Here is a 26,804-nt window from a genome sequence, read left to right as displayed (position 1 = left end):
GAAAGTATCAGCTAAAACATTAACTAAACAAAAGCATAAACAAAGAATAAACTCCTGTCAGTTATATATGAGATTTCATTATTGTTTTTTAGTGCTTTGTTTTCAGAGAAATACAGCATGGGAGTGGTGATATGTTTCAGGGCTACAAACTGGTTAATTTTCTACAACTGTTTATATTGAGATTTATAATTTATAATTTTGTAGTATTTTTGGGAAGTGCTTCCCAACATCGATATTGCAAAAATGCTTTTACGCCCAATTCTGAAGGAAGGAAGTACGTTAGCCCAAACCTAGACATTGCCGATTGCTAAAGATCATGGTGATACACAGAGAAGTATGCACATTTGGTATCCCAGTCAATCTGTGGTATGTTTACTTTTGTTTTGTTTTGAAGAAATATAGCATGTCAGTGAGGGAAGAATGTGATGCAAAATGCAGGTAGGTGAGAAATGAGCAGCTGATGGCTGCCATCATTAACATCTATTAATTTAAGAGATTAATAAACCATATGGTTAAAACATGTTTTAGACAAGGCATATATGAGACTGTATTCTATGCTGGCAATTTTGAAATACCTCAAGATAGTTTGCCTTTTTTAGATGCTCACTATGTGATGATTTTGACCAGTAAGATGAGAAAAAGGGCTTCCACTCGTCATATCTCCTTGAAGTGTGCACTAGTTTGAAAGAGCTCTTCAGATCAGAGGATAGAAGCACAGGAATTCTGGCAGATGACCCACAGCAATAAGCGCTGACTTCCTCAGATTGGCTGAGAAGTCTTCACTACCCTACAGTACTACAGTACCTCTGTTCCCTAATTGGCACATGGCGTGACCCAACTTCCTGCCAAGAGATAAGCGAAAGGAGGGCACAACATGTGCTCAGGAAAAAACGGGCGATGCTACGAAGTGCAGTACACTTGACAGGTCAGTGGCATAGCTGGAACACAGACACTGCTTGTCTCTGCCAGTAGCCATCTCATTAGAAACACCTTATTATTCCTACAACCTGTCTTCATTTTGCAGCCAATTGCAGCAGCCTTGTGAGTGTCATTGTGCAGTGTTTGCAAAGTTTTAAAAGCGAGCAAAACAAAATCAGGAGGCTCTTCACTGGCTCAGATCCAGTGCTCTGCATAACATAGATACCAAAAAGGCGTTGAAGTAAATCTTTGAGGATGGGAGGCATCTTTAACTATTTTCCATTAAAGGCCTCAGGGACGGATGGGATGAAGAACGGGGCTCACAAAGACGTGATTACTAGGACACTTGGAATGACACCCTGCCTGGTGACTTTGCGATGGTTCTGCCAGCAACATACACCCTAGACTCTTTTTCCATTCCGCCAGTCAACGTAGGGCTACAAATCAGAAGGAATGTCTTTCTGGAGCTCACAAAATGACAAACAAAGCCATCTGTCTCTTCACTGGTTGTCCTCCACTGACACAGTCACTTCCACAGGCACTGGTCGGACACAGAACAGATGCTGGTATTGCAGTTGAACTTTCATCATCTTAGGGAATGTTTGTATAGCTTATAGCTTTCCTTATAACCACACTGTTTCTAAATATATTTTTCACAAATACATCTTAATATTTCAGTAAACATGTGGTACTGTTTATCTAGTGTACATCATGAACATATTAGGTATTCTTTGAACATGCTGTGCACATCCAGTTTTAAAAACAGACTCTTTATCTTGGGCCAACTACTTACAGAGATCTAAATGGCAATCTAGGGTCTTCAGTTTGGTGTTTGACTATTAATAATCACTTTTTTTTACTCTGATGAAGACATAGTAGTGTTGAAACGTTGGTCTGTTTGCACTGTTAGAGGCTGCAAATCAACCAGTGTATGTGATAAGGTATCTGTAGATCCCACTAACACATTTTTATTCTTTGTAAGTAATGACAGTCACAGTCATTCTCTCTGTTGTCTGAACAGTCACTGAAAGGCTTATTGGTGACATGAAGTAGTTTATATGCTCTTGTAATGGAAACATGAAAACAGATTTAAAGCAAACAGCAATGAGAGGACTGGAGAGGTCTTACTCCCAGCTTCAGTTTAAAACTGTCAGATAATTTCAGTCTTTATAAGTGAATTGCGTGGTTATTTACTTGAGAGCTTAAGAGAACCAACAAACCAATAAAATAGCTATATTGAGTTTCTGGGCCTTTTCTGCTGACTGTTGACTTCCAAGGTGGCTTTTGCCTTGCTAAGCTCGTCTTGTCCATTCTCTTATTGGTGATCTGTCATGGTCAGCCCCTCCTCCTCCGTCCTGCACTCTATTGCCATTGTTCCAAAGGACATTTCTTTTGTCGACCTTGTAAAATATCAGCATGCTTCATCCACAGTGTTCACATTGAAACACCCCTGGTGTCTCCCTGCTGATGTGTTTTTTTCCTTTTGTCCCTTAGTTTTGCAGGGGAATGGAAAGGTAATGGGGTTGGAAAAATGACAGGGCACTGGGGATGGTCTATGGCGATGTTGGTGTGGTGAGACAGATGTTGTCCCATGAGGTCAGGATAGCATTCATCTTCTTAGGGTACCGCTCAGCACTTAAAAAATAATGCCATTAACCATTAAACCATGTATTGTTCTTTATTCTTTGGAATTTTCTTCCTGTTCCTCCATCTAACAGCTGTCACCTTTGGATAATTAGCAAAAAAAAAAAGGTTCTTCAGAGATTTAGGGGTTACTTTATTTTTGCTGAGATAAAATGAATTTAAAGTCCTCTTAACATAAGTAATTCTGAGGTTGTCTTATGTTTAATGTTTCAGTCATGCATCTTTTTGGATTAAACTGGCACCTGCAACCCATGCAGAGACAGATGTACCAGCTGTCAGAGGACAATACAAGCGGCCTACCTTTTCCTACTGACCTGAGCTTGCCACCACTAGGCAACACAGGCTTGGAAATACCTGACCGCAAGGGAAAAGATGACAGTAAGTGCCATTTTTATTCATGTATTTTTATTAAATACACATAATCGTTTTTTTTCACCAAATAAATCAACTTAAATGCAGCTGATTTGCGTGACTCTCAATTGAGTGTAGTACGCTGTTGCACCCACATCAGAAAAGAACAACAACAAAAAAGTTTTTTCAAATCTTAAAGTTTACAGATGACATTTTAGAGCTCAAGCAAGTTTGTTATTATTTTGTCATCCAGTTTCACATTGTGTTCACTTGTCTCCATGGTATGCAAAGAGATCTGCATTGTAATCCTATGAAAGTTGTTGTAAGTGGGAAAGTGTTATTTGTTCCTGGAGGGAGAAAATGGGACAGCTTAAGGGACAGAGTATCCAGGGGCTGGAGGGGGATTAGCCACTCTGTCCTCTTCAGAACGGATGTGATCCTTTCATCTCCTAGTCTGGGCTGCCTTTCCTGGCAGCCAAAGAAAGCATGTGCTCACCCCACGGTACCAACTGCTCGACTCGAGGAAAGTTTGCTCTGTTCCATTCTCAAACAAATGGTCCCAGATTTAACCATGTGATTTGCCACTGGCAGACTACAATAGGTAGAGGATGGGGTCATTACCATATAGATGAATCCAGGAGTTGTCGTTTTCATTTACCAGACAGCAGAAAGTGTGTTTAGCTAACAACAAGCATGACTACAGCTGAGCTTAGACCCTGCATGGCAGCTGTTGCTGATAGGAAATCAATAGCCATAGTTTTCTAAATAAGTCTCATTCTGCGGCGCTGTCACCAGAAACAATGATGAGCTATCTAATGTTTTATCAAGGTGATGCAGATGTGAAATCCAGTGTAGCTCTCTCTTCTTGTCTTTCCATCAAAGCATCATGTTATAGTTTAGCTTTCAGAACAACAACCATTTATTTAACCATGAGGCCCATTATCACTGGTCTCGGCTTATGATTTATTTAAACAGTGTGATGAGTACACCATTAATGTGCTGCATAAATACAAACACACCCCAATATGTGGAAAATGAGCCTGTGAGTTGTAGCATTACGTGAAGTCCAGATCTGGGAGACAGGGAGAGTGTCCTGTCTATTCTGATGAAACCCACTGCCGCTGATGGACTTTTGAGATGACTGCCATCTGCCTTGCCACGTGTAACCTAAAGCCGTGTCTGCCACCAAGTCCTGGGGGTGGTTTGTATGGACGTCTGCTTTAGTAGACATCGCTGCTGAAATTAGCTCATATACATGGGCAAACAGATGTTGCCATTTCCACGGAGTCCAATATAAGGTGTATTATGGAGCATATGGACAATTTCTGGCAGTGGCTGTGCTAGTGCCTGAGCGGGTACTAGCATTAGAGATCCCTCCCTACTATAATTACAATTTTCAGTTTATTACTTTAACTTTAATTATAACAGTACTCACAGTATTGAAGCAGTTGTATTTTCTCACAAGTATTTTTCACACCATTTCCACTCCAGATGTTCAACCTTTTAAATCATATTTTTAGAACCTTTCATCACTATTTACTTGGATGAACAAGATTTATGAAATGTGTACAGATCATAAAAAACAACAAACTTACTGTGTTTGAGCCAGCAACCTCATCAAAATGAGGATAGTTTGATCCCACCGTTAAATGATAGACTGTAAGTGCTTTTCAGTACCTACCAGGTATTGAAACATATTTCATCATTTTGTTTTAAACTGGATTTTTTGCCATTTCAAAAGAATCAACACAAAACACTGCAAGACATAACTAGCATTTTGTTTGAGGACCAGCATGTTCACTCAAATTGTTCTTACTTTTGTACTCTACTACTGGAATAGCTGGCAATGGTCATTCGTAACAGTTTTTTTCTCTGGCTGTCAGGGATGTGATTGAATGTCGGTGATATGGTCAGACAATCATGCTTCAACAGAGTGACTCCCTCTGCCCTCCACATGCTGGATTAATGGTGTGATCTCTTTGACCGATTTACTTTGTGTGCAATGCAGGCAAATTGGACAGCTTGTTCCCAGATGACAGCTATATAGATATGGGGGAGATTGACGTGGGGCGCAAGGTCGCGCAGCAGATTCCTCCTGGTATCTTCTGGAGGTCCCAGGTCTTCATTGATCATCCCATGTACCTGAAGTTTAATGTGTCCCTAAGCAAAGATGCCTTAGTGGGAATCTATGGAAGGAGAGGCCTACCTCCGTCACACACACAGGTGGGAAATATCATGTGTGAATGTCATTGTCACCCATTAATTTGTTACTACAGTTTATCTATTGTATTCTGTTGTGCTTAGTTGTCGTATGAAAGGAGAGGTTTGAAGACAAAGGTAACTTGTAAATGTGAGGATGTGTGAAACGATTTACAGTCATGTCTGCATAGTGTAAGGATCTTGCTTCTTTTTCCATTCTTCCTCTGCCACAGAATATAAATTGGGATAATGTTTAACAAAAATCTATCTAACCATGTAGGAGCGTGCAATGAATGCAAACCCATTCATAAATCTCTCTATTGTATTATGAATCACTTTCTTTGTTGCAGAATGGATTTATGGCAAATTTCTTTCAGGTTCAATATCATCAATGAATCACACAAAGATACAGGGCTCAGGGGCCAGGAAAGGGATATTTTTCTTTACCCTAATTTCCAATCTATGTGCAGCACAGAATAAGATTTATCATGTTATTAATCATATCTGGCTGCTTTATTCACAGAGTTTAGATTTCTGCTGTAAATGTAAATGTAGTTCCACAAATTGTTCATAGCATGATTTTTGTTTGCATTAATGTCCAATATAATTTATTTTTCAGTCAAAAGATCATGTTTGTGTCTTTCCTTCATTTTTACTTCAAAGGAAATAATCTAGAGTAGAGTTTTCCTGCTGTGACTGATTTCACATAGAGTGGCAGATGAGTCAAGATTCCCTTCCTTATGTAGATGAAAATGAAATGCCGTCTCATTGGTATTCATTGAGTCACTGCTGATATGAAGTAAATCGTTGCAGATGTTATTTGGTAAACACTAGCTTTACCCCCCCCCCCACCCCCAGCTTCCCCTTTTTCACTTTAATAGTTTTAAACAAGGCTTTCATATAAGATATGTGGACTACAAAATTATCACAGCCCATCCAGCCACAATGTGCCAAGACTTACTCAAGCTCCTCTGGAATGATGAGTTATTCATGCAGACCAAATGATGCTCTGCCATAAAGAGGGCTGAAAGCACTCAAGTCTCATGTGTCACTCTAATGGCGTGTCTGCGGTCCATCTATCAGTCTTTCTCACTTTCCGTGTGTCTGTCTGCAGTTTGACTTTGTAGAGCTTTTGGATGGGCGGCGGCTCCTGGCCCAAGACATCCATGGTCTGGAGGGGCCTGTGGCTATGCAGCGGAGCCTGGTACCCATCACCACACATGACACAGGTTTTATCCAGTACATGGACTCTGGCATCTGGCACCTGGCCATCTACAACGACGGAAAAGAAACTGAAACTGTCTCTTTCCTCACCACCGCCATAGGTGAGTGCCCTGGGCATGACCTGCTGCTGAAACCTGTAATAGCAATCCACATAATCCCTATAATACCAACCAGCAGCACTCCCCAGCAAACAGCTCAGACTTGGGGCATGAGTCAGAGGCAGTTTTTGGCAGATTTCAATAGGCAAGGAAAGTGCAGGTTAATCAAGGTGAAGTTGAATATTACAAAAATCAGGACATCACTGCTATCCTGCCATGCCCCTGAGTAGGGCATTGAGAGATCATAATATCCTCATTAGCCTGAGTGTCTTCCGAGCGAATCAGGGGTCCAGCTTCTGGGAACCATTTGCATACAATTCAAAGTATGATTGTACCCTCCTGCTAGTGCCATTTTTGATCATGATTTGCTCCAATTTCCATCTACTTTCCATATATCAAAGTAGGGAAGATATTTCTCTCCTCTGACTAACTGTGTGGCACACGGCTGTGTTTCAGACATACGTCCTTCTTTGTGGAGGTGATTTGGTTTTGTACACTCCTCTTTGTTATCCCTAAAGCGCCTTTGATTAGCACTGCTGTATCAAGCAAGGTGTGAGAGGGCCCGAGGTGTCGACTTTCACAGGGATGGCAGCTGGGAGCTGTTCTCACATGCTCTTTAATTAAAAGCTCCTGGGCCAGAGTCCATCTGTGACAGGGGCTGTGCCAGGCAGCAGATCGATGAGAAGCTGTCCTCAGCACCAATGTAACACCAAGTGGAGACAGGCAAGAAATGCCCCCCTTGCTGTGCCAACAACAGCTGTAATTCAATACTTAATATATGATATGACACAAGCAGGGGGAGTCAGGGCAGCATGTTTACTTTTGCTTATTTCTTCTTGACTGGGTGTGCATGAAGGCCTCCTGTGGTTTGCGAGAAAACACAACTAGATAAGGTATTCTGTGCAACGGATGGGAATGGGGGTAGGATGGGGTGGGGCAGAGTTAGTCAGAGCTAGAATTCTGCCTCTGTTCATTTGTATCAGAGCTGATCTGCCCACAGGAGCTCAGAGGGAGGCATAGGGACCCTTTCTAAAATGGGTCACCGGTTAAGTGCCCTTCAGCAGAAATTGAATCTCACCAACTGCCTGAATTGTATTGAGCCGTGGAGGGATAGAGTTGACCTTCAGATAGAGCAGCCCAGGCATAGAAATGTATGTGAACAATATCCAGAACAGGCACACTGAGTGACACGTGCGGCATTGTTTATAAAACACCAACAGTCAAATTATTTTAGTGTTTCTGACGGCTTTGGTAGGAGAAAATGTCTTATTCACTGTCAGTGAGGCACCTAATTCTCTTCACATGTATTAAATTAAAGCTTTGCTTGTTGCACATAGCCATGCCATAATGCATCTGGGGGGATAGAGCGTCCCTGCCTTTAATCTAGACTGCTCCTCATTACTTGGCTGTGGCTCCATGGCAATGTGAAATGTGTCCTACTGAATGTTTTGTATCACAGCCCTCTGGAGCATGAAGCCATTTGTCCCTGCTGCCTGGTGCCAGACATGCTTCAACCCAGACACGGCTTCCCATACAGAGGAGCAAAGCAAATGGAAGCAAAGACCCAGCACCAATGTCTTACTCTAAAGCCTGTCTCACTCTATAGCAGAGGCTCTCTCTGTTCTCAACCGCCCATCATTCAAAGGTACTGAGCATCCTCTGAGAGTATGGCAAGGCGCTGATTAAACCTGCCTACTGCACGCTACTCTGTCCTCACCGACTGGAGAGACTCACACAATAGTTAGCTCCCCTGATATGAAGGGTAATGAATTTCAATGAAGCTCTGCTTGAATCCATGATTTATGCGTTGGCCTATGTTGAGTGTGTGGCTAAGAGATATTCATGGCCTCCCTTGCCTGCTCTCAGAGGAAACACAGGCAATAGACATGGGGAGTGCGTAGTCTACAAAACTGCGTCAGTATTCAGAATGGGAGCGCTGCAGTTCCCGATTACTCAATTAAATATGTTCGATTTGACGGTTTGTTGTTCACCTAAGAAATACCCATGATAGATAAAGATAAGATACCCTTAATTAAAGGTATATTAATGTAGAATAATTGCCTACTTAGTTTTTTTTTTGTCCCTATATACATGAGCTGGACAAGATTCAGAAATCTGTCCTGCATAATTGTACTTCTGGGAGCAATTTTTGATAGCCACAAACCTCATTCTCCCAACAATCACCCAACACACACACACACACACACACACACACACACACACACACACACACACACTGCTGGTTTTACTAGCTTTGAGCAAAAAAGCCCAGGCTTCCTACTGTAGGTAGATGTTCTTGGAGGAGGCCATCAAAACCCCACTAAAATGCTGATTTGCCACCACCACCCCAGAGGATAGTCTCTCCTACATCCCCTCACTAACCCGACATGGCAAAGGCAAGCCTGCAGCACTGAAAACACCATTTTCTCTACCCCTCTCTCTATTCGCTGTATCTGTGGTCTGCCCCCATCTCTTTCTCCCTCTCTCTTTGTCTTTTCTCTCTGTCTTGTGTTGCATCCTCAGTGATGATTGACTCTCCAGAGTAAAGGGAAGCTGAATCCATGGCTCACATTTCTAGCCCTTTGTGGAGCACAAGAGATTCTTTGTTCAGTAAGTTTTGCCTCAGAGCTTTTGCTGCCTGAAGGCAACGGACAAGACTGAATATTTTTCAGCACCATTTCAGGCTTAATTCAGTGAGCATCATGTTTCAGAATTCTGCTGCTGTCGAGCACCTCATAGATCAGTGGTCAGTCTTATTTCTAATCAAAGCGAGTGTCAGAACATGGTAGTAAAAATAATTATTTTGCCAATTTATTTGATTTAGTAAGAGGGATCAGTAGAGGAAATGATGGTGTGTGTGTTGTGCTGAATGTTTGCATCACACAAAAATGCTCTCAGTTTGTTAGGAAACAAAGAAAGATACAGTAATAAAGCCACCCAAGACCATCATCATATGATATTCTAGGAACTTGAAAGGTAAAAAGGGGACTGAAGGCAATGCATTAAAAAACATTTATTGTAATGGCTTATAAGCAGGTACATGGAACAGTCACATTAAGAGCCCATATGTTTCTGCCAAGAGGTCTTCATTACAGCTAAATCATTTTTACATCAGGGCCATCTTGTGCTCGAAATTTAATTTGAATGTTCTATGGTTGACAACACTAACACTATAGACAGGGTTTTGTGCAAGCATTTTTTTTTTTTTTTTGCGAGGGTTGCAATTGCCTGCTCTTTTTTTTTTTCAATGACGTGCTAAAAGACAACACAGCATTGTGTCTTACAATTTTATATAATGACTGTTCTGTGCACATTTATTAACACCAGTTACTGTGTAGAAAATGCTTTCTGGATCAGAGTGAATTATTGGGGGGTCTGTGATAAAATCAAATATTTGATTTGAGCCCAAATAGATTTAGACAAGGTGCCAAGATACATTTTGTGTATCCCAGTGAAATTGTCATTGTTTCATTTAGTGATTTAGTAAGTTTTTTTTCTATATACAAAACTGTACAGGTTGGTTACAAAGAGCCAATTGATAATACTGTATATTGAAAGAACACATTAAGCACAGCTGTAACCAATGGTGTACAAAAACACATTTAGCACTATAAGTCACTATTTCTGTGTTCACAGAAAAAAAAAAGATATATACTGTATATATGCCTTATTAAACTGCAGGTAGTTCAGCTTGTAGCGTTGTGATGAATAGACAAAACAGGAACGTAGTAGTCTGTCTGGCCCCCTTATTATTTCTGCAAATACATGAAGCAGACTGAAAATCAGACCATAGAAGAAAATATGATACAGTAACATTCCCCATGGCAGTGGGGAAATGCAGGTTCCAGTGTTGCTGATGCTACGAAGCGCCTGGTTGCAGTGTGCCATAAAACCGTCCAATTAGGTTTGTCAAATGATGCATGTCATTTATCACATCCAGTGCATTCGGAACTTCTGAGAATTTGCTTTGCTTTTGGTGGAAGCCCAAATGATCAGAACGTTTTTACTCTTTTAATGAATTCTCTCATTTGGGTGAAACATTAGTAACACTCAAAAATGTTTTGCAGTGAAATAGAAATGTTGACAGGATTGGAGCCTGTGCTTATCACTGTCATTAGCAAAGGGATAATAATCAACCAAGAGAAAATGAGTGGGAGGAAAATTGTTTTTCAAACCACATTACTCAGAAAAGCTCCTGATTGCTCTCTTGCAGATTCTATTGACGACTGTCCCAGTAACTGCTTTGGGAATGGTGACTGTGTTGCTGGAACATGCCACTGCTTTTTAGGATTCAAAGGACCTGACTGTGGGCGAGGTGAGTCACACCCTCTGTCATAACGTCTTTATTGATTTACATCAATCAGATTCATAATGTTTTAGCTGACCAAATTATATTCACTCCAAGACCAGAACAAAGCCATTTATTCTTACATTTACTTTTTATTGTACTTCAGATCTTATTCTCAAGATCTTATTAAATTAGGCTGTACTACTTCCAATTATTCATTTTTACCTCTATCTCTCCTAGTGGTGTATTGTGTTAGATATAAAAGAACTCTTGAATAACTGTATAGAGAAGAGAGCTTTAGATTATGGGGCTGGTATTGACTAATTCTTTCAAATATTGAAATCAAGGCTGTATTTATTTCCCGCCCAGTTAAAATAACATAAAAAAACAACTTTAGGTAATAGGTTAGAATGGTAATAGTTTGTTTTGGTTGAATCTTTACATATACTGCTATCTGTTATCCATATGTTGATTGGCACCATATTTGATACTTTTCATTCAACTCTTTTATTTTCAACAGCCACACAGCAGCCATTGTGTAGATATTAGATATTTGTTGTTTGGTTTTGTTAGAAGTTGGGCCACATCTGCACTGGATGCCAAAGTGTAGTAATTTCTGTGGCATATTGCAGACTGGAAAGGAAACCTTGTAACATTTTGGTCAGAAGCTCATTGTAGGCTTTAGCACACTCTCACTATTCTTTGAAGCCATGGTTGGAGGGGTCCATTCAAATGGATGTATGCTGTCTGCTCTTTTCAAAGCTGCCTGTCCAGTGCTATGCAGCGGGAATGGTCAATACCTTAAAGGTCGCTGCATGTGTCACAGCGGCTGGAAGGGCTCCGAGTGTGACGTTCCCACCAACCAGTGCATTGACATCACATGCAGTAGCCATGGGACCTGTATTGTGGGGACCTGTATCTGCAACCCAGGCTACAAAGGAGAAAACTGTGAAGAAGGTGATTGTTTTTCAGTCATGGTAATGTATCCAAAAGTTATAGAATTACAGCAGCCATATAAAAATATGGCTGCTGTAACTACCGTCTTTGCTCGTTGGTGCTTGACATTTTAAAAGAATAGTCATAATGGGAACGGCTATTAAGTTGGTATGGCTTATTTAACCATAACTCTTCACAATATGCATCCTAGGTGACTTTTCTTGTATAAATCATGGCCATAAGGCGTTACGTTAATCCAGACAGTCCATTTATTGTCTGAAATTCAGACACAAAGTCTGATGTTAATCCATTAGGAACTCCACATTCATGATGCTGGATAAGGCTTGACCAGATAAGATTGAAGGAGCCATTGTGTTTGTCAGCTCTTGAAGGCTCTCATTTCAAGATGAAAAATGGGCCCTGGGAGTTTGATAAATGGGGGTTTGTGACATCCATAGGCCCCCATTCTATTTTGGGTGGAGTGTCAGCCATAAGGAGTGGAGGGGAATGTGGACGAGGGCCCTTTAACATTTTTACCTTTCTTCGGTGCGACCTTCAGGCACAATGATTAATTGCCAGGAGAGAGTTTCTTGTCAGTTAGCCTCTGATCTTTGTGCCTTGTGCCCAAACCATCTGCTAAGAGGCGAGGGATCCTGTTTGTCTTACTATAACGGCCTTTTATAGCCATTTATGTCATGGTAAAGGGGAACTGCCATGGCGTGGCCCACTGCTCTCAGTGGCTAGACATTGCTCCTGCTTGGCGGCCATTTGCCATCTGTGTGTGCCTTGCAGATATTGTCAGGTAGAAAGAATTTTATCATTGTGATTGTATGCTCCTAAAACTCTTGTGCCTTACAAAGTGAGCACTCATTTAACAACATGTCAAGGGAAGGGATGCTATAGAAACAGGCATTAATTTGATATTTGCATACTAAGTGAACATTCTCAGTCACAGTGATCTTCAAATAGTCTGTAAACTAGAGTCGAGCATGCTCTCTTGCCTCGGAACTGTTGCCCCTGGCGTTTCCTTACTTTACCCCATTTCTTTAAATTCTGTTAATGTGGGTTTTGTATTTTCCAGTTCTGAACTACTCATCATCGTGGCTTTCATTTTAGAGAAACATGCTCTTATTAAGGCACCTTCATTCTTTGGGAGGAATTTTCATTATGAGATGATGGGAAAGTGCCAGCAGGAGCGTGGGCAGTACCTGTAGGTTAATTTGCTTGTTTGTAAATCTTTTAGAGAAAGTGGGCCTCCTCATGTCATTTTCTGTGTGTTCCCTCTGTACATTCATTTTACATGTACAAAGCCAGTTGCAGCTGCAGTTGTCATTCTACTCAGGCTCAAATAGAGACACCAGGTTGCTTCTGAAAGAGGGAAACAGCAGGTGACTGGTGTGTCTGACTCTGTCTCTTTGGAACCCTTTTAGTGGACTGCCTGGACCCAACATGCTCAGGCCGAGGGGTATGTGTCCAGGGAGAGTGCCACTGCTTTGTGGGGTGGGGCGGGCCAGGATGTGAAAGCCCCAGGGCCTCCTGCATGGACCAGTGCTCTGGACACGGAGCTTTCCTGGCAGACACCGGGACCTGCAGCTGTGATCCCAACTGGACGGGCCATGACTGCTCTACAGGTGAGTGTTTCCCTCAGATGAGAGTAAACATTGGCAGAATTCCCTTTCACAGACCCGTGCTGATTCAGCTCTGATTAGTAGAATTGTTTTTGCAGATTGAAAACAGCATTTAGGCCATCGTCTTATGTGCTTATAAATGTAGAAGCTTTTTAAAGATGGATGATCATTGTTGGAATTCAAATAAACTCTTATATAAAAAACAAAACATAATTTAACTATGACAATAAATAACAAATAATTAAAAATAGCAGTAGAAAGTTTCACAGCTTTATCACAATGGTGTTCAGATGAAACCTCAGTCATACCTACAGTATATTTGTAGTTTTACATTTCTCCGTTATATAATCTCTCACAACAGCAACAACATGCAACAACATTGGCATCTCTGCCAGTTCATTTCTAATAACATCCTTGCCTTTTTGTTGGAATTTATGTCACTGCTTGATTCAATAGAACTTTGATAATTGCTAGGCTCCTCACAGAAGTAAACATTTCTGATTATGTTTAAAGAAAATGGCTCACATAAAAGCCTCAATTATTCACATCAATGATCAGTTGGAGGTCCACAGCTAGCAATCAAACTCTGGTTGATTTTGCACGAAATGTGTTTCTTTTACGAATGGTTTCACCCTCATGGCAGCCACAGAAAAGAGGGAAACATGCATAGCAGGGATATTGGCAGAGGCATGATCTAATGCAAGTTAATGCTCTTTCTTGAGTTCTGGCTTTCTTCACGTTAGCACAGGGTTCACAGCTGATGATAGCTTTTTCTGCTCTGGAGGATTGTTCCCATTGTGTTCATTTTGTCCATGGGGAATGTTCTCTCTTGGTAGTCAAGAATAGGCTGAACATGAGATACAGTTTTACAGCTAGAATATACCTTCTTGAGGCTCTAAGGATGGAAAAAAGGTCCCGCACAATTTAGGTTTAGCTCTGACAGCAGCCTGCCTGCTCAAACTTACCGAAGACGTATTTTACTGAAAAAGCTCAGTGAACTCAGTGGTAGATTGTTAAAGAGCTGTCAAATGTAGTTGGGTTTTTTTTAACTATGAAGCTAGCTGCAGAATTTCACAATTTTCCACATGTAAAAATACTTATATGAGACTGTATTCATGTTTTATGTTTTTTCTCTGTCAGATTAAATCTTCAAATAGCTCAGTTTGAACAGACCTCTGACGTGTTGATAATCAGTACATCAGCTCCGTTTTTGTAGAGGCTGATACAGTTGCAGTCTTCATTTAGACAACACAATTTGTATTCTCAAAAGATATTTCTGAAATGAGAGTGTTAGTCCAGCAGTCACTTGGATCCACGAATCCCTTTATATTCCAAGCAGACACAATGACCTATTAGGTAATCCCAGGGATTTTGAGGGAAATGGGCAGTTAGTCTGAGTTTGCCTCGCAGAGAAAGAGCTCTGTAAATGATGATGAGTTGGCTCTTTATCCGCCTTTATCCCGTTCATTGTAGAGCTTTCTGTGATCTAATACAACTCTAGCTTGGTGGTGGGGTAGCAGCGCTAGCAGTCTGTAACCTTGCAGACTGGGGGAAGAAAAAGATGGAAAGCTTTCAATATATCTTTCAAGATTCTTTAATCCGCCCTCCCCAATAATTTAAAGTCACAAACTCATTTTCTCATGTGGCTTTGGAACAGTACAACCTGGCTGTGCACAGTTGGTAGTAATGCTGTTACAAGCCATAAAACAATGCCTGAGGTTTTATGTCCTTTAATATGTGTGATTTTATGCCATTTTTGCCATTCTCCCACCCAGAGGAAAGTTTGTTTACACGGTCCTTTAGTGCAAATGGTAATGGCCCTCATGGGGATGGGGGTATTTCTCACTGTGGACTCCTCTGGCCACGGATAATGAGGGTTTGCCTGCAGGCTGTAATTGCATCTTTATCACGTTAAAGCTTTCTCCTGTGTTCCAAGTGAACAGTTGTCTCACAGTCAGTTTGAGTCTGTTTTCTCTGACCAGTATGTGTTCTAATAATTCTGAGAAAGGAACCAGTACGGTCAGTACGGGTTTTTTTCAACATATGTGCTAATGAGATCACTCAAGATGTTCATTAGCACCTCCTATTTAACTGTGTTAAAATTGTCTTCAGAGGATGTCGAAGGCGTAGTTCCACAATAAATGATGAGCAAACCTCTGTAACCGAATCCTATTCTGATATTTTATGTCTGCATGTATAAAGATTTTTGTTTGCATGTGTGTGTTTAAGCAGTCACAAGCGGCACTGATTCAAAGGCTGCTAGTACACTGTACCTCTAAATCAAGAGTCAGATGTAAAATTAGCATTTGCATAGTTTAACAAAGTGCTGAGCTGTAATTAGCAGGGGAGAGTGATTTAAAAAAAAAAAAAGCTTTTTAAGCTGGTAATGTCATGTTATGGTTTGTGGCTGAAAATACCACTCAAATTTAATTTGTAGCAATGACAAAATATGCACTGTAAAGGCAGTAATTGACTTATTAAAAGATTTTACCTTCAGTTTGGTCCCCTGTGGTCATATTTGAATTGGCTTGGCTAATAAGCCAATAATACATGCCTATTGTTCCTCGTTGCCCATACTGCTAAGCCTCCTTTTTAACAGAATAGTTAATAAAGAGGTTAACATTTCAATGAGATTCATAATAAATCTGTCAGTGTTTAATTTCTTTGAGCTTTCGTCTTGTCATACTCTCCCTCGAGTTCATGAGACGTGGGTAATGTCCCAGGCTCTATCACAGCCTGTCAGGGAGGTCTTTCAGCTGCCACACAATAGCGCCAGCCAAGCTTTACTGTGGCTCTCTCTCTCAGTCTCCTTCATTCCGTGAATGTACTTCTTCCTCTAGTACGCCGCACTTAGAATAAAAACAGCATATTGACATCCTATGCCTTGAATCATTCTGTGGAGCCTTACCTCCTGCCTGTAGCCCATAGTAAAGCATGTGGCAACACTGCACGTACAACAAAAGAAATACAGTAGCATTTACAGTTTTATCAAAATGGTAAGGCTAATAATATTGCCATTCGTACAAGAAGTTCCAGCTGTGTATATTTTCCTCTTTGCACCCTTTGTGGCCGAAAGAGGTGAATTTACAAAGAGGAGAAGAGGCAAGGAGAAGAATAAGTCTGCTAAGGCCGCTACAATCCATGTCTTTTCTTTGTAATGGACTTATTAGATTTGTATTGTCAAAAAGGATTGCCCCTTATGAGGTGCAGGAATTTCTTTTCAGCTGCCATCAGACAAGGTAGTGGAGCGTGGCCGCCTTTCCTTGACAATAACTCCTGGATTTGTCTTTTTTTCACCCTTGTTGCCTTGTCCCGTCACCGCCTTGTCTTCCCTTTCCATCCCACGTCCCCCCCCTTTCCTTCCTTTCTGTCTGTCTTCCCCCACTCTCTTTTTTGTCTTTTTCTATGTCCCTGTCTCCCACAGAGATTTGTGCAGCGGACTGTGGTGGCCATGGCATTTGTGTGTCGGGCACCTGCCGCTGTGACGACGGCTGGATGGGCACTGGGTGTGACCAGAGGGCGTGTCACCCTCGCTGCAATGAACATGGCACTTGCAAGGACGGCAAATGTGAATGCAGTCCGGGTTGGAACGGAGAACATTGCACTATTGGTAGGATGGGAAGAGTTTTTGGTTTGGGTGGGGGACTGTGTGTATGTGTGTGTGTTTGGGGGGCCAACAAAGGAGTAGGCTGTCTGTCTGCCTGCGTGTGGATGAAGCGCTGGGTGTGAGGGGAAGGGTCCAGTTGGAGAAGAGAGGGAAAAGCATGCTTAATTGAATTTGTGCAACTCGGTAAAGCATGAACAGGTTTACTCAAGGATCTGAGGCTTGCCTTCATGCATTTTAATGTGGGAATGTGCTAAGGTGTCCTTTCATTTTACTCATCCTTTTCCTCATCTCTTTCTTTGCTCCCTTTCCATTTACTATTAATTTGAAATGCTGACATGTGAGTCACTGTGAGCAGGTCAACCACCACTTTTAACTCTGTGTTTATACTAACAATTGTTCTTCCGTAAACACTTGCTTAGTTACGTTTTCAGGAACTTGACTGAATGTCAAGAGCTTTCTTGAAGACCTTGGCTCACTTAAACCTACAAAATATTTTGACTGAGTTTTCATTGTGTTGCCAGAGAGTAAAGTCATTAAGTACTATGTGTATTGTAGTGGATTTCATAATCCTTTAACAGAGTATGTCAGCAGTGGTTTATGGGCTGATAATGTTGGCTCTTATTATGTTTGTTAAAATCCTTTAGAGAGAGAACAGTTAAGAGGTTGCAGGAGGGCGACTGAACTTTGCAAAGTGCACACAAAACTTTATATTGAAAATGTTCTGTCAATATGTTTGCTTTTTAGAGTTCCTGAAGAGGTGGTATTCCCGTTGTGAGCCTTGTCATAAGGGACTAGTGACTTCAGTAATATGTAAATACTAGCAACAACAGATGCAGCCAAGCTGTTTTCATAAGTAAGCAGTAGTTGGCCTCTCTCCTCTGTTTGAAATGCTCACTGCCAAAGGACGGCATGAAGATATTTTTGAGTTATGGTGAAGGATGTTCTGAGGTTTGACAGTTTTATTGTTTTAGTGCAACTTGAGCTCATTAAGACGAGTGTTTTACTGTAGTTAGACTCATGATATCTGATGTCAGGACTGTCAAACCTCTTCTAAACACCAGAGGAGACCATCCAGAGGACATGCTATGTGATTCCTGCTTTGCAAGATTGTAACTTTGCCATTCTGTTTGTATGTTGCATCAATATCTTCTCTCCTCTTCTCAAACCTTGTCTACTGTACTCTTCTCTCCTTTTTTATTTATTTGTTTTATTGGTAGAAAGTAACTAAATACATTTACTCAAGTAAGTAAGTAAAATTATATTTATATAGCACCTTTCAAAACCTAGGTTACAAAGTGCTTTACAAAAGGATGAAAAAACATTACAACCGGAGACATAGCACAATAAATACAAAAACAGGCATCACAAATCAAAATAGTGTACACAACTCAAGCATAAAAACACATAGAAAAAAAGATAGGTCTTCAACTGTGACTTAAAACACCCAAGAGAGTTTGCTCATCTGAAAATAGAAGTGTACTCGAGCACAATTTTGAGATATTTTCTTTATACGTCTGCTTCACTATATTTATTTAGGGAACTTTTGTTTACTTGAATGTTATAGTTAGTGATTAAGATTTTACATATAGCAATCATATAAAGTATGATGTATTCTTATAGGTTAAACTACCCAACAGAAAATAAAATGAGCTCCACATCAACCCGAATTGTGTTAAAACTATTTTTACTAGTAAAAGAGTACAAGTAAAACATCCACGACTGCTTTGTCGACAGTTGCCACCTAACATGGTAGCTCACTCATTATCATTCTATGATACATCCACTCAAGCGTCAGAGAGGAAGTGGGAACACAATGGCCATTTCTTCCCCCTCACAGCATTTCAGTGAACAGAAGAACTCCCACACATTTGAGTCAATAGATGGAGATGGGACAAAAGTTGAGAATGCTAGTCTTGTAGGTGAACGCCTTATTCCATATTCAGGTAGAGGAAGATAATTTTTCTCACAGTATTCTCATGCATATCTCGGAGCAGAGCTGCCTGAGTACAGAGCCTTGACTCAATCTGTGAATGTTTCATATGCTGGCCTTACATTATTGATGGGCCTTTTATAAGTGCCATATTGAGATCCCCACTCCCTCGACAAGAATATTCCTCGGTGTCATCCATTAAGAAGCCAAAGATCTCAATTTAAATCAATTTTCATTATTGAGAGCTCTGCGTTGGCCTCAAGCCCCATGCTGTGGAACACAGGAGGTCCAATTTGCCTCTGCCATTGCCAAAGCCTCTGGTGACCTCATCGTCTATAGAGGTGTTTTAAGATTAAAAGTGTTTTTTGTTGAACATCCTGACCTCCTGTACGATATTGCTTGATTTAAGGGTGGTAAGATGTGCATCAATCACGTTGCTTTTGAAATACTCCCCCGAGATATTCTGCCGATCCTGGCAGTTGATAAATGGGGACAGATTGAAATGTTCTTTCTGAACACTTCACTTTTTTACCGTCTCTCCCACTCTTTCTTTGTTTCTCTCTCTCTCTCTCTCTCTCTCATTCTCTTTCACTGTGTTCCACAACCCCCCCCCCCCTGTCTTTTTTCCGTCTCCATCCCCCTCCCTCTGTGTTGGATCGTATTTGTTGTGTTGCTTGTAATGCATGATTTTGCTTCATGACTGCACTTTTCCTTTTTTTTATTTACCTTTTGTAATGTAAACTAACGCCTTGCTGTCTTGTCATGGAAGTGGCACTGTTCAAACCTCCCTTATATGTCCTGTCTTTTATCTCCAAAGCTCACTATCTGGATAAGGTAGTGAAAGGTATGGCATTCCTCCTTCCTTCTATTTTGCCCTCCTCCCATTGTAACTCCAGCCAGCATTAACAAATCATGCACACACACCATGCTCTTCCTCTACATTGACATATGCAAACACTATGCACCTCTTGTTGCTACAAACAACTCATTCTAAAGATCCCCACCTCCCATCAACTTTTTGCCATATTGTCACACAATAATCTCCACTTAGCACTTTCGCACCCGGTGAGTCAAGTTGTGCAGCTTTCTTTACGTGTTGAATATTTGGTTTGTGTGTGCCCTTGCTTTCTCAATAGGGGGGTGTTGGGAAAGGGGCTTCATAACCTGTGCCATGCATTATGGATGAGTGTGCAGCTGTGAGCAGGGCCTGATAGGTGCTGAGGCCGCATCCTCTCTAATTAAAAGAGTTCATGGTCTGGTTGGTGCAGGGCAAGCAGGGGGTGGAGGCTCTGCAGCAACCCTGCCTCTCTGCCTCCAGCACCCTCACTCACTCTCACTGTGTCCTTGGTAATGGACCACCTGGCATGAGAGCGGCTGCCAGAGGAGTCCTTCGAACACTTGCAGCCTCACGTTTGGAGCTGTTTCAGGCGGTCTTGGGCAGGGCTCAGCAGGGGCTCCTCTCTGAAAGGGCTGCCAATTAAGTTGAACTGGTGCCAACAGAGAGCGGATCTTTATTTATCCTTGTAATAAACATTCGGAGCTTACTAATCATCTGGCTCCACTGGTCTAACCAGAGTTGTTTTGTCCATTTGCTCAATAAGAGGACGGCTAATGCCCAAACGTGTCTAGGAGGCAAGACAGTTTGTAATGGCATTAGCCTTCAACAGTGAGTCCCTTTCTTCAGGGAAACAAGAAGAAAATGGAGACAGGATTATTTATTTTTCTTACAATTTTTTAATGTTCCACAATTTATCCCCATTATACAGTAGTCCGCATGCTGGTTGCTCCTTTTTTTTACTTGATGTAGATTCTAGGGAGCCCCTCACAGTTCAGCAAAAACCCATGTTTCTACTCTATGGTATATGTGTAGAGTACAAATGAACAGCTGCAATTGAGAAAGCACAATTGCAAGTCGCTCTTGCCATGTTTCATGATTCGTTCTCAAAAGGACAGTCAAAATGGCTAAAATTGTATTTTAATATTAATCTTGTATAACAATAAAATATTATATAGTGGCTTTATATATTCGGAGAACAAGACAACAGAAAGGAATCACAGAGAGGTTGGGGATATTATTGAATATAATACAATTTTGAGTTGTTCCAATAAATTGAAATGTTATTCTTTTGGGGCTTTTATTTTTTAAATCAGCATTTATAAGGCATAGACGTGCAATAATATATATAAATGTGGATTGTTCATTGATCCATGACCGCATTATGACTCATGCCATGATGCTGTCATTTCTCTGTATTGCAACAACCAAAATGCAACTGATGAATCACTCAGCTAACTGTGATCTATAACAGACAGTTATTCTTGGTGTTGCTTCTACCTTTTATCTTCCTAAATACATATCTCTGTTTCTTTTCTCGAAATGATCTTTCTCCCTTTAATACATGTCTCCCATTCACTGCACCCATCTCTCTTCCTCTCTTGCTCTCTCATTCTCCCTGTGTGATGTAAGAGCATTGAGACAGCTGCCCCAGTCTCTTTAGTTGATAAAATGGGTCAGCTTAACATTCTCTCTATCAAGGCAGCTTGCTAACAACGCAACGTGTGACAGACTTGTGCGTCTGATATCTTGAGATGTTACCCTCTCCCTCTGCCTCAGCGAGGGGATGCGAATCATAAGGTACCAAACAGCTCTAGAAAAATGGGCCAGATAATCCTCTGATCCATGCCCTTGTGAAGACCTATTCAGAGAGAGACAGGAATGTTTCACCTGTCGTTCTGCTCCAGCCTGCTTTTAGCTCCCCTGGGGTCACAGTGCAAGCAAAGTCCTCCCCTGTATAATGCTATTGAGCTCAGCCATATCCACTTCCAACTATTTTATTTTGCATTCTGCTTCTCTTAATGATAGAACGCACGCTCTCTAAAAAGGGATAATCTGGAGTCTGGAGAAAATATATCAAAAAAGAGAGCAAATAATGATATAGACCCTTTTCCTCAATAAATAATGCAGTTTTGTTGCAGCTCATTCTTTTTCGCAGACGACAGTAGCAGTAATGCTATGATCATAATGATGGTCACATTCGAAAATCACATAAAACGTATCCAATTATGTGCAGGAATGCCAGCATACACACCACTGCTCTCATTACCCAGCTGTAGTAGCATAGATACAGGAGGCCAATCCACTTTAGTAATGAGTGAATATTGATTTCGAAGATCCTTCTTATCTGATTTTACTGCAAAGGGATATCAGAAGCTTCACAATAGGTGTATCAAATTAATCAACTTCAGCTGAGGGTCATTATAGCCACCCTCTCCCATTTAACATCGTAAAATGACTTTAGTTTATTGCTACCAGGTAAATATTAGCAACAAACCATTGTCATCAACAAGTCCACATTGCTGTCATTGTTTTATTGTTGGTGTTTGTTCACAAACAATATACAATATTTATCTGTCGGCCATTAAACTTGCTTTATTTGATATTCTGTGCCGACCTCTGTCTTTGTCCTTTTTTGTTACACAGAGGGCTGTCCTGGTTTGTGCAATGGAAATGGTAGGTGCACTCTGGGTAACAATGGCTGGTACTGTGTGTGCCAGCTGGGCTGGAGGGGCACTGGCTGTGACACCTCTATGGAAACTGCCTGCAGTGATGTCAAGGACAACGATGGAGGTAAAATCCCAAACAACACGCACTAATGCCTTCTGACACTGGCCAAGTATCAACAGGGACTGATTTGACTACAGAGTTAACCACCTTTGTTCTTGAGAATATACTGTACCTGCTTTATGCTTCCCAAGCTCAGTGGTACTCTTATGCAGGTGACGAGAAAGAATAGCTTCCAGTCAGTCACTTGGACAACAGGTTTTTATTAAAAAGCAGGGTAGCTGGCCTGAAGCCCTGAGCATGCGCTGGCCCCAGGAGGAAGTTCCTGCTCTGCCCTCTAACTAGCCCCGAGCAGAGCCAGGCACACACACAGAGCCAGCCAGGGGGCTGCACCACTCTGGAGGCCAAGTGGAAGATGTGACTTCCTTTCTTCCAGACCTCATTTTGGGCTTGAGCTATGCGCTAGCATCCCTTATTTATGCAGGGGCTGTTTGTCTCCCCATCACTGTGCAGGGACCACAGGGCTCTCACTGGCAAAGACGGGTAGCTGCTGGGGATTTGACTGACTCCTGACAGCAAGGTTTATTTTTATCACCCATCTGGCCAGATAGGCCCCTGAAAGCAAAGGGTAGGGAGTCCAGTGACCCACTTCAGCAAAGAAAAGTGCATTGCACAGCAGCTCCTTCTGTCTTGTATTATTTCATCTAAATTACAGATGGAAAACCACAAGCAATGCTAGAGGTGTTAAAATGTTCTCCAAGATGAGATGTAAATAACATGGCTCCAATCATGTAGTAAAACAACAGTCAAAATGAATAATGCCCCAATGACTCAAATATACAGTATATGCTTAGTTTCTTTTCCCAGGTGTGTGTCTGGGCTGTTGTTTAATGAGAGAGTGTGTGTGACTTGTTTGACCTTGTCAGATGGCCTAGTGGACTGCATGGATCCAGACTGCTGTCTGCAGGCAACCTGTCACACCACCTCTCTGTGTGTGGGCTCCCCGGACCCCCTGGACATCATCCAGGAAACACAGATGTCCTCTACACAGACCAACCTGCAGACTTTCTATGACCGGGTGCACTTCCTGGTGGGCAGGGACAGCACCCACATCATCCCTGGAGCTAACCCCTTCGATGGAAAGTGAGTGACTCGTGCATTACTCCCACCAGACACCACCCAGTACAACATTCTGTAACAAGACAAAAGCTATTATTTTCCTGGGAAGGGATTTCTGACATCCTTATTGAATAGAAGTTTGTTTGTTTTTTCTGCATCATCATTTGTTTTTAATACATCAATTTCATGACAGATCATACTCAGTCAGTTAAATTAAATAGTAATTGCTGGATTTAATATGTTTCACATTTTAATTCAGCTACTCAGGATGCTTGACTTTGATTGTATACACAGAGCTCTGCTCATTTACATTGGATTTAACAGTGATCTAGTCTGAATTTGCATTATAGTTAAGATCACTTTTTTTAAATAATGACATTTCAGGAGCAAGCACAAATCAGTCAGTGGCTTTTCTTTTTTTTTACATCATTAATGAAGGCCAGTGCTGCAGTCATTACACTGACAGATCTTAGCTAATGTAAAATGTCTGCTTTTTTTTACCCAGACCAAAATGTCTGTGCGTGGGAGAGAAGGCAGCTATAGGCAATGGAGTCTAAGATGGGCAGGGGCTGGTGGTGTGCATAACTAGAAGGATGATGGACAGATGATGATGGACAAACATAGAATGTGGCAAAAAGCAAGGAGCATTCCCTGGCACGAAAGGCATCTCATATTCATGTATTGTGATTACTTTACTATAATCCATCTGAGGCCCTCTCCCAGAGGCAAAGCTCACGACACCCCAGCCATGGAATCTGAGATGCTTTCATATCAGGCAGGATGGCTGTCTAAGTCCCATAAGATTCCCCTGCCTCTCTTTTCCTTTGTCTCCTTCTCTTTTCATCTTTAATCGCTTGTGAGGCTGTGTCACCTTATTTGCATCCCACTTGCTTGTGGATCTCTCTCATCTTGGCTTATTATACTCCTGTGAAACAAACAGACAACAGTCAAAACAAAATAAATTGAGAATAAAATAAGTTGAGAATATTTCAATTTTTTTGTCTCTGGTGATAAAATTTTATAAAATGGTGTCCAAAACAGCAGACAAATCAAACAAACTTCACAGTATGGAGTTGTTATTTGAGGCTTTTCTACTTTCTTTCTACTTTTTTTCAAAATGATGGCAGAAGGTTGTGGTTTCAGACTATTTTTAGTCCAGCAGAGCTGTTGCTTTGTTCTTGAAGGAAAAATCGATTTCAAAAGTGTCCGTGCTCAAGCAGGATCATTTCCTTTAGTATAATTTGCAACACAACACATCTTCGTATTGGGTGAGTGCTTTTGAGATGTGTGAATAATGTGCTGTTTGCTAACCTAGCTGTCCATCTTACATCTTACTTACATGTTTTTATCTCTTCACTGTCCATAGTCAGCATGTTGCTTTTTTATTCCTTAGTTATCTGCATATGATTAGACATCAGTAGTTACTCAGTTCGCAGTTAAAAAATCTATAATCTAAAAATCTATATGAATTACTTAAATTGTCATCAAACTCAAACTCTGCCATTTTTTTTACTTTTTGTGATAGCGTCAGCTGATACTTGAGAAAAACACTTGTAACACACTTTGTGACATTTTCCCTCATTGACATTTTTCTGGTTTTCAAGAACCACTCAACATTTTGCAGTTCTTCACTGGGCAGAGGAAGAGGCGTAGAGGGTTGAGTAATACTCTTGTCTCTCTCACAAGAAGATGCAGCCATAAATAAGTAAAATCAAGAATCCAGAGATGAGCTGCAGGATTGGAGGCCTCAGCTCACCTAAAAATATCAGTGATAATCTATTATTCATGCTTGGTATTCATTCCCCACCCACTGACAGATATGAGCAGTTATGACAGGGGGCTCTGGGCTTCAGATGAGCCTTACAGGCACGGCCTCAGCATCTTCCTGATATGCCTTCCCTGGTCACCTGATCATCTCTTTATTGATCCATTAACCACTTCCTCATGCTAGTAGACATGTTGGACTGCTATTTCTGATGTTTCCCACCACAAAAAGCTGCAAAGGTGCCACTGAATAAAGCATCTGTCACTGCATAAAAGGTCTCGACTCTCCACCATGACACATAATACAAGAGACTACCAAGGCCCAGCAGTGGATGCTGACTAGAATAGCAAACAGGGACTTTGTCCATGGAAGAATTTGGGCAAAGATTGATAACTGGCTTATAATAGCAAGGCAGAAGCCATTCGCTTCTTTTACAGGCTTGCACTTTTATTATTGTATTTATAACTCTTATTAGCATTAGGCCATTAGTGTCAGAAAATCTCTTGTTTGTTTTTTTCTCAGTGCGCACAATCCCTTTCAGCAGAATTATATATTTGGAGAGCTAAAAATTTACATTGACGTCTCATCATTTTACACTCTTCAGTGTGCTTGGGAACATACAGGCAGGGAAAGAAAGGGCTGCAGTGACATGCTTATATTTATAGCGGGGTTTACCCTATAATTAAGTCCTTTGCGTGGGTAATGATGTTTTTGTTGCTTCTGTGGTGATGGTACCATTTATTAGCTTTGCTCTCTGAAAGTTCTCTATACTTAAGTCTGGCATGCATTTGTAATTTGGTCTGAAATACTACTGAGCAATATAGTTTCCTCACAATTACACGCTGGTAAAGGGGGGTATTTTCCAATTTTGTGATAAAATATACTGTCTCATAGCAGTCTTTGGCGCTTATTTGTGACTTTTGGTGGTTCAATTTCATTAGAAGTCATTTGTTTTCCAGAGCTACTCACCTACCTCAGCTGAAACAGGCAGTTTGTGATAACAAACTGTGATAACAGTAGAATTACTCATGAAACACTGCTGCAATTAGCTGTATATATTACAGGCCCTCCTCATATCCCAAAAACACATCCAACAGCAAACACGATTCACACAGCTCTATGCATTAACATTTACATGACATCTATTGCAAAATCCACCCAAGACTCGACTAGACCAAGTCTTGTTATCCATAAAACTCCCTCTTATAATAACATAACATAACATAATCAGAGATGATTTCTTGAGTCCAGGGGCTTCAGCTGTTTATTTTTCACAACATGTCATCACTTTGTCCTCTGTGGATGATGTATGATAAACTGGTGGTTGGAGATATTGTGAAGTCCCTTTCGACTTTGCGAATCTTCTTGGACTAGTGAAATCTCATACGGAGGGGAAGTTTCTGCAGCGAATGCTTCACGCTTCCTTTGCTGCTCTTTCTTTCAGTTGTATTTGATGTCAATATTTAAATCATTTGTCTTGACAGCAAGGAATCATCTCCCCATGTGGTTCACAGAGGCAGGAAGGAGATAGTTCC

The 26,804-nt window shown here is 41.1% G+C and overlaps 1 protein-coding gene across 6 annotated transcripts in view; it reads left to right on the top strand.

Moving 5' to 3' along the window:
* tenm4 (teneurin transmembrane protein 4) overlaps positions 1-26,804 on the top strand; it is a 109,824-nt gene that overhangs the window by 38,296 nt on the left and 44,724 nt on the right. For 4 of the 6 annotated variants that reach the window (XM_070906343.1, XM_070906342.1, XM_070906341.1 and 1 more), the window contains 9 exons: positions 2,776-2,904; positions 4,922-5,136; positions 6,227-6,437; positions 10,648-10,749; positions 11,485-11,679; positions 13,089-13,289; positions 16,711-16,896; positions 22,305-22,451; positions 23,312-23,528. In XM_070906343.1, coding sequence (XP_070762444.1) covers positions 2,776-2,904; positions 4,922-5,136; positions 6,227-6,437; positions 10,648-10,749; positions 11,485-11,679; positions 13,089-13,289; positions 16,711-16,896; positions 22,305-22,451; positions 23,312-23,528 — 1,603 coding nt within the window. Of the gene's footprint in view, positions 1-2,775; positions 2,941-3,578; positions 3,585-4,921; positions 5,137-6,226; positions 6,438-10,647; positions 10,750-11,484; positions 11,680-13,088; positions 13,290-16,710; positions 16,897-19,640; positions 19,668-22,304; positions 22,452-23,311; positions 23,529-26,804 lie in introns of all 6 variants that reach the window. The other 2 variants (XM_070906339.1, XM_070906338.1) reach the window with 2 other exon arrangements.

This window comes from Enoplosus armatus, chromosome 5, assembly GCF_043641665.1.
Source record: "Enoplosus armatus isolate fEnoArm2 chromosome 5, fEnoArm2.hap1, whole genome shotgun sequence".
Taxonomy (NCBI): domain Eukaryota; kingdom Metazoa; phylum Chordata; class Actinopteri; order Centrarchiformes; family Enoplosidae; genus Enoplosus; species Enoplosus armatus.
Note: the sequence above shows the minus strand (reverse complement) of the source record. Positions and strands in the feature narration are given on the sequence as shown.